General features: G+C 43.2%; 1 protein-coding gene across 1 annotated transcript in view; it reads right to left on the bottom strand.

Annotated features, from left to right (window-relative positions):
* LAPTM4B (lysosomal protein transmembrane 4 beta) overlaps positions 1–12,430 on the bottom strand; it is a 61,731-nt gene that overhangs the window by 29,807 nt on the left and 19,494 nt on the right. The window contains exons 3-4 of the mRNA XM_048286286.1: positions 6,847–6,920; positions 6,118–6,240 (exon numbers count right to left, since the gene is read on the bottom strand). Of these exons, the coding sequence (XP_048142243.1) occupies positions 6,118–6,240; positions 6,847–6,920 (197 nt within the window). The remainder of the gene's footprint in view (positions 1–6,117; positions 6,241–6,846; positions 6,921–12,430) is intronic.

The following is a 12,430-nucleotide window of genomic DNA, read 5'->3' as shown; positions in this document are numbered from 1 at the left end:
AAAAATTCCTATTAAGACTTTGGTTCTGCTACACACTGGTTTTTGGGACCCAGTCACTGGTCAAAGACTGGATGCTGTGTTCTTGGCCATAACCTAATGGCCTGTTTCTAGACATCAGCTCAAATGGGATTTGCATGGGGGCGAGAGGAGGGCAGGAAAATGACCAAGAAAGTTCCCACTACCTTTAAAAGCAGGAACATCTGGAGCCATGAACCCTGGTCAAGTTTGGTGCAGGATGTGCTGCTCAGCAGTGCCTGGCCTTCCCTTAAGTCAGCACCAGTGTTTCAGCACATAATTCAGCAAAGCCAGGAGAGCGCATGAGGAACAAATACTGTGGTTTGTCCTCTTCAGGCTCAGCTTTCTGAGTCTCTGTCCTGAAGAGATGAGAGGTGTAAGCAGCCCCAGTGAGGCAGTGGGTGCTGCACCCATGCCGTGCAGATGCCAGAGCTGCCTGTGAGATTTTGGTGCAGGGTGTGAAAACTGAAGTCAGTCCCTTCCAGAGCTTCCAGGCTTTCTGTATGGGAGACAAAGCCTTCAGGGCAATGGATAGCCCAGGAGCATTGGATCAGCATGGAAGAAATCCCTTTGTCTTTTTTTGCTAACTGGGCTGGGCCAGCCTAAGAGAAGTCTGATATTAAGTCACAACTACAAACCCCTTTAGTGCTGTAGGAAAACCAATTTACAAAACCTGCAGCTTTTGGCAAAGAAGCAGGAAAGATTGTAGGAAGCATCTCAACTGGCTCCAGTCTCACCTGGTACATGGAACTGGTGCCATCAGGCAACGCTTGGGGTCCCATCCCATGGCTGCAACTGTTCCCAAAATCTCATTAATTCCTGCAGAAAGCAGGTACCAAGAGTGGTTTAGATGAACCAAACCATTGGCCTTCACTGACTATGGTGATGAACTTAAACACTGATATGGATGCGTGAGGTGGGACAAGAAATTCTGCTCCTGTGCTGGGAGTTTGCTCTCCTGTGGGAAGACCAGTAGCTGAAATCGTGCTGCTGGGAAGGTTCCAGGCACCAGGCTCGGTGCTGCAACTTCTGGAAAAAGATCAGTGTCAAATGTTGTGCAAGGTTTGATGAAGCTGAGACTGAAATACATCTGGGTGGGAAAAAATCAAGCCTATCGCTGGAAATACAGGAGTGATTTTGCAGCAGAACATGATGAAATTTTCTATACAAACAAAAGGTAGTTGTAATGGTGTTGCACTGCCATGCTAAAGTCATAATTAAAGTGTCATTTATAACCTTGTCACAGACAGGGAGAGGGCTGTGTGCATAATAATATACCTGACACACTTCTAATTCTAAAAAATTACTGCTTATTCATATCAAAGCCCTATTAAACACTTAAAAAGACTCTAAAACATGCATGGAAAGTACATTTCTACTGCACTGGTATTGTACAAACGCACAAGAAGAATAAAATGACAAAGCTTAAGCCGTTTCTCATTCCCTCAGCCTGCTTGCATAACCTTTCATAACTTCCTTCCCCTTGGACCACAAAAAATCCCCTTTAAAATATGGTGCAGATTGTCATTCCAAATTACAATCCTCCAAGTATCAAAATCTTACAAAATTGAAAGAAAACAGCAATGTGTCTGTAGAATTTGCAAAGCTCTGCTATGAAGTTAGTGGTACGTCTTTGGAATTACAAAATGGCATTAAAAATGTCAGAAAGGATATTTTGGTTTTAAGCTTTAGTTTATAGGAAAAATTTCTTTAGGTTAATCTCTTTTATGTTCTCTAGGCGTTTCTCCATGGATTTAAAAGCATGACTGATGCCACCTGAACTGTCAGGCAGCAGCATTGCAGGCAGTCCCACAGTTAAGCTACTTAATATACTTCGGAATTTTGTTTAGATGAACTGTCATAGTCTTGTACTTTGATTAAAAAAAAATTTGCATAACTAAGTTGCAGACCATCCTGTTCTGCACCTCTGCTTCAATCCATTTCATATATGAGAAGATGAAGTGTTTAATTTGACAGCTTTAAAATGCCCATATATCAAAGATTTAGTGGGGTTAAAAGAAAGAAATGTGCTTTAGGTTAAACTACTTTAGACCTCTGCTTAGACCAAGAACTAAAATGATTTTTATTTTACACATGTTGGATTTGCTGTATGCAAAAGTTTTTGCTTTTTAAATGACAATGACAATGACCAAGACATCCAGTGTAACTCTTAGAAACTTTGATCACATGATCACCATCAAAGTTACCAAATGCAAAATTTGTAACATTTACTTATTTTACATGACCCTTCATGTTAAGATGCTCTTGCCATCTATGGCAATTAAGTAGCACACCAGTGTGCAGTTGGGTATCTAAAGGCAACAGAAAGTTTCCAAAGACACTGTGCCTAGGAAAGAAGCAGCCAGTATAGACTGATGTTACCAAACACCTTGTGGACATAATTGCAACATTTTCAGCTATGGCCCTGCCCAGCTTATTGATATGTACTCACCATCTTGCTAAAAATACATGGAGAATTTCACAGTAGCTGTAACTCATCACTGACAGACAGACTGAAATCTGGCAGATGTGCACCAAAGTAACTATATAATGATCCCAGATACTACTGAAGGGAAGTAGAAATGGTTAAAGACACAGGATTTTCATCACCTTGGAGCAAACAGAAAGTTCTTCTGAGACTGCTAAATGTATCCCGTTACCTAATGCACAGTTTCTTCCAGATTCAATTCAGTAACGAATTTGAAGAACAATTGGTATTTTTCATTTACCTTATGGAATTGTGCCCCCTAAAATATCATTCCCCAAATGCAAAGCAGTTTTAGAGGAACAGAAACTGTAAGGATGCCAGGAAGAAGCACAATCCTGGTTTCCTGCCTACCCTGGCAGACCACTGCAAAGGGATTGAGGGCAAGACAACTCCAAGGCTTATTTGCAAACGATCAGGAGGGATCACACCCAAATGGCACTGCATTTATGATGTAATTGCTTGCATTTAGTTTCATCTTGTCCCATGTCTGAGTATCTGATAACAGTGGATGTACCCTTCACATCTCCCCTTTGCTTTTTCCCGCTCAGACAGAGTGTATTTACTCTGAACCAAATATAACAACCTTATGCCAACTGATGTAGCCCTTCCAGGTAAAGGTACATGGGGTTCCAGTTGAACCATTTGTACTTGGGACCACGGCTAAGACACAGGAGGCATAATCAGCTTCAAAGCAGATGCAGAACAGCTTCAAAACTTTGTTAAACAGGTGGCATTAACTGTTCAAAATTCATCACAGCTCTTGGTAGTTTTTCCCCATCACTAATCTCCAATACGAATGACAAAATACACACTAATCCTTGTTTTTAAATGAATTTAACTTGGACTAGCTTCCAGCTGCTCATTAGCATTATGCCTCACATCTAATTTAAACAGCCTGCTAATACCTCATTATTTTGCATGTGAAACCTCTGATGGCACTACCTCTTGGTCCTCTTTCTCATAAATGAAGCAGGAAAAGCTGATTGTCTCTCATCATACTACAATATATCCAGCTTTTATATTTTTTTGAGGAAATTTTCTGCATGTTCTCTGACTTTTAAGCATCATTTTTTACAACCAGACTCCATAAATAAATGGAGAAAACCCACATTACCAACAGAGAAGGGAAGTCTCCTCTCTATTACTATTAATTGCTCTTTTTTCTGTCCACAAATCCCAAGAGCAATTTTTGCAAACAGCAAAACAACCCAGGGACTCTACTTTTGGCTCTTAAATCCCTAGGCTGCTTACAGGGTCACTGCATCCCAGGCACAGTTGTCAAACTGTATGCTCATGTATATTGTTCAGGCTTTTACATTTCTTTGCATTTATCTCTGTAGCACACATCAGTGGCTGAACTCAAGTTCTCAGGCAGTCTACCTCAGTGTCAGCCACGGGTTTTATTAGAAGTGAATTTGCTGGGAAAAGTCACAGGTACTGCCACTGGGAAATGGCGAAATGTGCTCACTCAGGGCAGTGCAGGGTAGGGTCTTCCAGAGAATGACACAGAAGAGCCAGATTATACTCCTGTTCACAACCTCCCACCAAAGGACTCGATCCCTCTAGAAAATGAGCCTGGAGAAGCTCTCCCAAGGCTGACATTAGCTTTTGTGAAGTGCCTCTTGGATTCCAACATTATTAATGGAAGTTAGGAGGAGCATGACATCTACTGCTGATTCCTGAAGACCTTCCTCTACCCAAAATAGAAACTCACTGGCAGATGGTCGGCTTGACCACAACCCTTTGCAGTCTGCCAGCTAACCTCTCCTAGTCCATGTGATACATCCTGTATTGATCTAGTGCTTTATCGTTGCTCTGAGCATCATGCTGTGAAGTCAAACATCTCAAGAAAGTCCATTATGCCCCTGCCCATCATTATTGATGAAGTCAGTAATCTTGTCAGTGAAGGAAAATGAGTTTGCCTGCAGGACTGATTTTCCATGAAACTGTGCTGGCAGTCATTAATCACTTTTCTCTGGTCTAATCCTTTATCAATGGACGGCCCTCTCAGCCCCAGCCCTTCTGTTATTATTCTGCTTGGTAGCAATGTCAGGCTAATCAGCCTATAATTATCCTGGAAATCCCCCTTGCCCTTTTGAGCACTGACAGTTTAGCGCTCCTGAAGTCCTGGGGCATTTCATTACCAGTCCAGAATATGATTTACAACAGCAAGACAAGGATGTGTGCAACCAAAGATTCTAACACTCCAGAGCAGCAGCACAGACCACAGATCCCTTCCAAGGCCTGCTCCTTCTATTTCTGCTACAGAAGGGCCTATTATTATTTTATCTGCAAGGAAACACAGGGATGTTTTAGCACACATTTCGAGAGGAACAGCTGCTCTTTGCCCTTCTAGTGAGTCAGCTCCAAATGCAGCACCAGATTTTCAGCAGAAGAGCAGAAGCTTTTAAGTGCACGTTTCCCAGCCTGCTTTTGTCCCTGTCTTGTTCTTGCACAGTGACCAAGACTGACAAAATCCTGGTGACAGCTCATGCTCTGGGAAGTGGGGGGAGCTCCTGCAGCCACATAGATGCTTGTGCTGCCAGAAGAGCAGGGCTGGCACCGATGCAGCAGCAAGGGTCTGTAGGCAAAGGACAGGCAGGAGGGCTCCAGCAGCACCAGTGCCAGCTTTAGCACTCACTGAACCATGGCTGTAATTTGCTCTTTTCCACTCGTATCTCTGAGAACCTTTTAATTTATTACTCTACTTCTCTTCCAGCACACCATCAGCTGTGAATGCAGGTGGGTGCTAAATAAGATGAAGGATAACAGCCTCCTGATGCATCCCAGCTCTCACTGGCATGACACATTGCCTCTTACTGCAAATTTGTGCAGCTACTTATCTGCCTGCTGTTTCTCATTACCTGTTATTTATACCGGCCAGCTTTCCATCCACACAACAAAGTTCACAGCCAAGCTAATCTGTATTCAGGTTCTCAAGGCAGATTTTCAGAGACATTTGCAGCACTGGCTTCTCCAGAGCTCTGTGACTCCACGTGAACCCTGCTGGACATGGGACATGGTCCTGTGATGAGACAGAGGCTGGTGGGCTCTTGTCTTTGCTGTAGGGGGTTGTGATCATATCGTGTATACTTAGGCAACACTGGCCATAGATGTCTGGCCAAAGCAGAACAAGAAGGGAGCCTCTAAAATGTCCCTAGGACAGAATCCAAAATATTTTCTAGCAAAACCAAACCTACAATCAATCAAACTCCTGCTTAATGAAACGTGTTATAGCTACCAAATAAATTAAAAGGAGCAACAAAATATCCTTGAAATAGCACCAAAAATAAGCTACTGATATGAACACAATAACTCTTACTGTAAAAGCAATTATTTATCATCTATGTCTTGCAATATGAGTCTCACTCCAAATGAATGGTGCTGAGAGCTTTCATGTCATTGCAAAACTTCAGAGCTTTTCACAAATATTGTAGTAAGTTAGTAATGTAGCCTTGCAAGGATGTTGAATTCAGACTGGCAAGGACTGAGAGAACTTCTCAAGGACTGCATGAGAAGAATACCACTAGCTAAAAATACAGGACAAAAACTGCACCTTAGAGAGGTTTTTTCCCCCAAAACCCCCAAAGGCTTGTGAACATCAAGTGATTTACCAGTTGACGGAGGTAGTCCTGAATTGTGCTGGGATAGACGAGTACACTGATGGCAACCAACGTGTTGAGAGCAAAGTCAAAGATCTGGTAACAGAAGAAAGGGATGATCCAAGCCGCATGTTGCTAAAAATGAAATAAATTAGAAAACCATCAGCCATAAGTTAAAATAGAGGCATATATGTCTTTCTACAGGAATCTAAGGAATATTTGACATTATGCAGTAATAAATCAGCTAAAAGAAATATGACATTCAGCCAAAGGGTTGGCCAAGGCAGTTTGGCCACTGAACTGCAGAAATATGTCCAATGCAACTCCCACAACTCGTTACATTAGGACATTTAGAAACCACACGATACTTGTCCTTTCTAATTAACAGGATTAATGTTGGGACAAACCACAGGCTTGGGAGGTGAATGGGAAAAAATTCCCTTAATTTTGATAGGTACAAGATTCAGTTCTCTGAATTCACCATTTGCCCAGAGCTTACTCATATTTGAAACTGCAAACAATCAACACAATGGGGCAGTCCCGCTGCCTGCAGCAGGGGCCCTGGGGTACCACTGATCTAAGCAATCAGTTCTGTTGCCTCTTCAATTTCTTTTTTTTTCCTCTCTCAGTTTCAGCTAAACAAGTAAAGAAGCAATTGTCAGAAAACAGTTTTCTTAATTTTGTTTCTATGGAATTGTGTAGTTCACTTTATTCCTGTCTTCACTGAATAAAATGAATTACCTTATATGCGCCATACGTAGCCATTGCACAGATCAGAATCATAAGGAGAGAAATTGCGGTGGCAATGCACATATCTGGAAAAGACACATCAATGATTGCAGATAAATTCAGAGCTTGGTTCAGTTATTTTGCCATCTCCCTTGTGCAGAGCATCTCAAAGGGCAGGGTGGGAGCTGGGTGGAGATTGGGTCAGGTGCATTGTTCAGCCATTGCTGAAGGAAATCTCTGGCTTTTGTGGGGAGCCTCCTAAATACAAGAAGCAAAGACAGTGCTTCTGTCTGTGCAAGCCTGCAGCATTACACTGTGTTTACACTTACACTAACACTGTGCAAACCACTAGAGCCTCCATAAGGCTGTGGAGATGAATGGTCTAATTTTTCTAAGGATTTTCAAAACTCAGAAGCAGCTTTGACAAAACTTTACTTTTACAAGATCTTACTGGTGATGCTGACATCTGTAGTCAGAATGTGTCTGCTTTTCTGCACTACAGATTGTTTCTTCACCAACAGCTGCTGCATACCATTGCTCATATATCTCTATATTGGAAAAAGAGCAAAACTGGCAGATAAAGGCATCTGTCTTGGGGTGACTTCCTGATGTGTATCCCCTATCGCTGCTCTATGCCCAGAAATTAATTACCACAGAAATAACATCTTGAAAATTTTCATTTCAACCAAGAATACTACAGAGATATATTTATTAATGAAAATGTGTAAGTGTCAGGAAAGGTAAAGCTGTAAAGGAAGAAAAATATTTTTAAGGTTTTGACTGGAGTAATTACAGGACTCCTATCCTTTTCTTCTACTGCTGATCAGCTTTCAATTAACTTTTCATTAGATTTAAGAAGTTCTTAAGCCATGAACAGTTGTTAGGAGATCCTAAGGGAAAAAATTACATAAGTTTGGTCTTTCCATATGCACCTCCCTAGATATCATTACAGACCACTGTCAGGAGATCAGAAGTGAATTTCTGAACCTGACCTTACAGTGAGTTTGGAAGTGCAATGGAACATAGCGCCTATTTTTCTGAGGTTAAATCAGTGCACAAAGAGGATAGAGGATGTGAGGTAAGCAGGACATGGCTTCAGAGATGCCACCTCTGTTGGTATTGGTGAGGTACCTGCTGTTCACATTGCTGTCACCAGGTGTGTTTAAACTCCCTGCCTTGATAAGGCACGTGGAGGACCCAAGATGCACAAACACATGACAGTGCTCAGGATGTTCATTACCGTGACTTTGGAAGCATTCAAAGTGAAAAGATGACTTCATTTGATCACAGAGTTGCCACAACTTCTAACTCCAGCACATGATAAGGAGCATCCCACAGCATGGGACAGGCCCTCAACTCCCTGGATGCATCACAGTCAGGTTCTGTGTAGGTGCCCTGGAGCCTTCACCCAAGTCTCTGACAGATCCTGATCTGGTAGCTGTGAACAGGTCTCACCTGCCACCACCAGGAAGCAGTGCAGGCTCACCCAGGTCATGGCTGAAGAGGAAGGACAGGCACTGAGTCTTGTCTGTCATTATTTCCAGCCTATCAGTGTGATCATCCATGCAGAAGACAAAAGACCCAGTCCCTGATCCTCCTGTGCCTGAGGGAACCCAAACCTTGCCCTAGATGGCACTAGTCCAGATTTCTGCTGGCCCTTGATGCAGAGAAGAACCTGAGACTTGTGAAGCTGGTGGAAAAATGAGCAAGAGGAGACTGCTGCTGGCAGGTGAGGACATCTCCAGAGGTGCTTATGTTCTCTGGCTCCTTGGGCACTGTACCTACCCAGTACCCAGACCTTCAGCCTAGTCTCTCCTTTTCCAGAACACTGCCTGTGCCCTGGGTTTCAGGACTCTTGTTCTCTCTCTTTTGTCCCCAAACTTTGTCCTTCTGAGTGTGTAAGGACTCAAATGCCACAGAAGAAGTCCTATGGCAGGCTACTTCCTAATTGAATGGATTAAATTTGAAGGATAAAGCAATGTGTCCTCGCACTGGAAGGAGCACATTCAAACCACTGTAGTCTCTAGTCTGATGAGGCCCTGGAGCACAGATGTCCTTTCTCACAGTACAAATGCTCGAATCTTTGTCTTATTGTCAAAATAAGCAGGTCTCACCCAGGAGAAGGGCCTGCACTCAGCAGTGGGTTTAGCTGCACCCTGGTGCTCACTGCTTCCTTCACAGTGGCATCCTGCAACTCAGCTCATGGGTGCTACAAAATGCCATCAGGAGGCAGCTGGGCTCCCTGCTTATCATTCAGGAGGGGATGACATCTCAGTGCATCCCAAACTGCTCTGCAAAGGCACTTCCTTCTCCTCTTAGAATGAGCAGAGAATCCAGACAACCAGTGCAGGTGTTTGAGCTGCATTACCTTGACCAGTTTCTAGGGTTTTAGGAGCTGTAAAGGCTGTGTTGTGCCTGTTGGAAGTGATCTGAATTCTGCCCTCAAGAGAAAGAAGCATCCACAAAATATACCTCTACTAATAAAAGGTACTGCAGCCGCTTCAGACACTTCTGGTTGTGTGGCCATTTACTCTGGCTGCCTACATACATCCTGTGAAATCAAAATTATTTTTAATAGACCAGGTACAACTGAGGTAATGAAAGAAAAGGAGAAAAGTGAAAATAGCTGCTGTAGCCACTAACCTCAACTGAATCTCTTGTAAAAGAGACTCTTGGATCAATATTTTTATTCTGACCATCAGTTTGGAGGCACCGCTTACGCATTTATTCTTGATCTCAGCCACATACTTCCTGCATCCAGGGGAAAGCTGCTGTCATTGACATTTGCAGCAGATGCAGCAGTCACAGGTTCCACTTTGCTGGTGACTGCAGCAGTACTGGTTCAGAGCCAGAGCCCAGCAAATTGTGATGAACTTGACATTGAAGCTCTGGTCTGACACACTCATGTTCCCTGTCTCCAGTGTCTCCCTAGCTGTGCTCCACCATGCCAAATCCTAGTTGGCTCAAGCTAGTTCTTTCTCATTTAAGGCTTCATTGGGTTTTTTGAGCTGTGTCAGCTTCAATTAATCAGAATGAAACTAGAAATGCAGCACATTAAATGCGAAACTGACAGGGGTGTGTGATTTTTTTTTTTCCAGCCATGCTGTGCTTTCTGTGGCATTCATGGCTAGAAGGGCTGTATTTGGACCACTGAAAGGGTTATCCAGCCTATTGCCCTAGATGGCTTTTTGAGTTTTCTCCTTGGATTTAAAGAAACCAGTTGAGTTTTTAATTCTTATACCTTGCAGTGACACCCTACTTTCCTGCCTCTTTAGAGAGCAGATGCTGCTGGGGCTGGGCAGAGCTCCTGGCATGGGGTGCTTGTGTGCACAGCAAGCTGCAGTTGGAGCTCCCTCGAATCCACCTCAAAAGTATTTACTTGCTTTCCCCTCCCCTCTTGCAGAGGCAGCTGATGGTGGGTCCTGCAGGAACAGGGAGGGGCAGCCAGCAAGGCCAGTCTCTGAGCCAGGACTTGTGTGGAGTGATGAAGACCTTATATCCTCATCACCTGCCCCAGCCCTGGAGTTAATCGCTGGCTCACAGCTTTGACAGCAGGGGCCAGAAAGCTGCTGATCAGCAGCCTGCAATCCTCAGGCAATTTCTCCCACTCTCCCAGCCTTATTTATCCAACAGCCTCCTGACTGCCAGCTAAGGATTACTGCCTTGCTGTCTCCTCCAGGCCGCTTGCGCAAGCTCGATGCCCCTGCTGCCGTGCAGCCTCCTGGGTCACAACCTGCACAGCAGCAGCATTTTCTCCCTGGGGAAAGAGGCCAATGAGAAGCAAAGAGTATCCTGCACCTTCGAGCCCAGCACATTTACTCCAGAGTATAAAACTAGACTGAAAGATGCCACCCTGAATATCCTTGGCTGGGCAGGGATCTAGTTTTCTGCCCCTCCCTATATTTGGGACTCATACTACATGGGTGGTGTTGATGGAGTGGAATGCACCTACTCCCCCACTTCCATTTATCCCCTAGCAGAAGTCCAAGCCTGCTGTCTGTAAATTTCTTTATTAAAAATTTTCTATTTGAATTAGTATTTTTAAGTCCTGGGCGCATGTCATATACAGCAGAGAGATCATCACATTATTCTCCCCTGCCTTGAGATCTCTGCTTCCTGTCTGCCCATCCCAGGGAAGGGACACAAGCAGATTTTGACCTATGTTGCTGACATCAGCGTCAAAGTTCCCCTCAGTTTCTGTAGGGCACACAGTGGATTTCATTCCTTGTTGTCGTGTGGCCTGTGAAGTATCACACACATCTCTGACACTGTGACAGCAGTAAATAAAACCAAGCAACACCCACTGCTTGTTTGGGCTGTTGACATGCCAGGATGATGGTCTGTGTGTCTGAAGAAGCTGAGCAGAAGGCTCAGGCAAAACCCTCTAGGAAGTCAAAATGAATTACAGGGCTTTTCCATCTCCTGCTCTGAGATTATTAGTCTTTTAACAGCAGCAGTAATACATTGAGCAGCTCACACATTTCTAATTTTCCCTAGTCCAGCTTCTAAACTCCCTCAGGAAATAATAAAAAGAAAGATGAGACTAAATGGGCTCAGATGAATATCCAGCCCAGGAGGAAGCCCAGCATTTTACCCAGCTCCCAGATGTACATCTTGGAGAGCCACACAAACCACACACACTGGTGTCTTCCAGTACCTCCATCTGCCACATGGCTAAGTCTTGGCAGACTTTCTTCCCCCTTGTTTCCTTTCCTAGAATAGAAGGGAAAATAAACAGCCTAGAACTTTTTCTAAGTGTTCAGGTAAATTCTTTCACTGCCTAATCAAACAGGCATTTTGGAGCCTCTGGTAATGCCCTTGGAACCACAATAAATCCCGGAATTAGAACCAATGTTGCACTGGTATTTTCAAGCAGTTTGCATTAGACTGGCTGTGACTCTGCAGGTGGCAGGAATTTTTCCCACTGCTGGAACAGAAAATTGATAATCCTCCATAAACCAGGCACAGCTAGAAATAAATCTGAATACAAATACTGGGGGAATCCTGGCTTCTTGGAAGTCAAGGGAAACCTGTCATTAACTTCATTTCAGTACTGTGACTCAGCTGATAAGTTTATTTCCAGATGATGTTTTCAGATCTTTTATGAGGGATCCTCTTAGAGGAGAGAGAGAAAGGGAGTGAAAAATTTTACAAGTAAAGGCTGTGTCTGCCTTTTTTTGTTGTTTGCTACTGATAGGACCATAAACAGTAATGAGAATAATGGCTATTAGTGTTTACATCATTATTATTTGTCAACAGAAGTACATAAAGATAACAACATTGGGACCTTCTTCAGCATAAAAAATTATGTATCTTCCTGTATTTCATATACATGGTTTCAGTGCATGCAGCTAACCTGAAAAACATTTCTTAAAAAAAGACAAATAAAAGTAGAAAAAGATAAGAGTATGTGGAAGTTTGTCTGATGCTTTATCTCCTAATAAAACATTTCATTGCATTTGAACAAATATAGTCATACTTAAAGAAAATAAGAGAGAAATTATCTCCTGCAAGTTATTTTCAGTAACTATAAAAGTCAGTAGCTTGATTCAACTGCCTTTACTCAGTAAGGCACCAAACCAGACGAGTCAAAGAA

Source organism: Corvus hawaiiensis, chromosome 26, assembly GCF_020740725.1.
Source record: "Corvus hawaiiensis isolate bCorHaw1 chromosome 26, bCorHaw1.pri.cur, whole genome shotgun sequence".
NCBI classification, from domain to species: domain Eukaryota; kingdom Metazoa; phylum Chordata; class Aves; order Passeriformes; family Corvidae; genus Corvus; species Corvus hawaiiensis.
The sequence above is the reverse complement of the archived record's forward strand: the minus strand, read 5'-3'. Positions and strand labels throughout refer to the sequence as shown.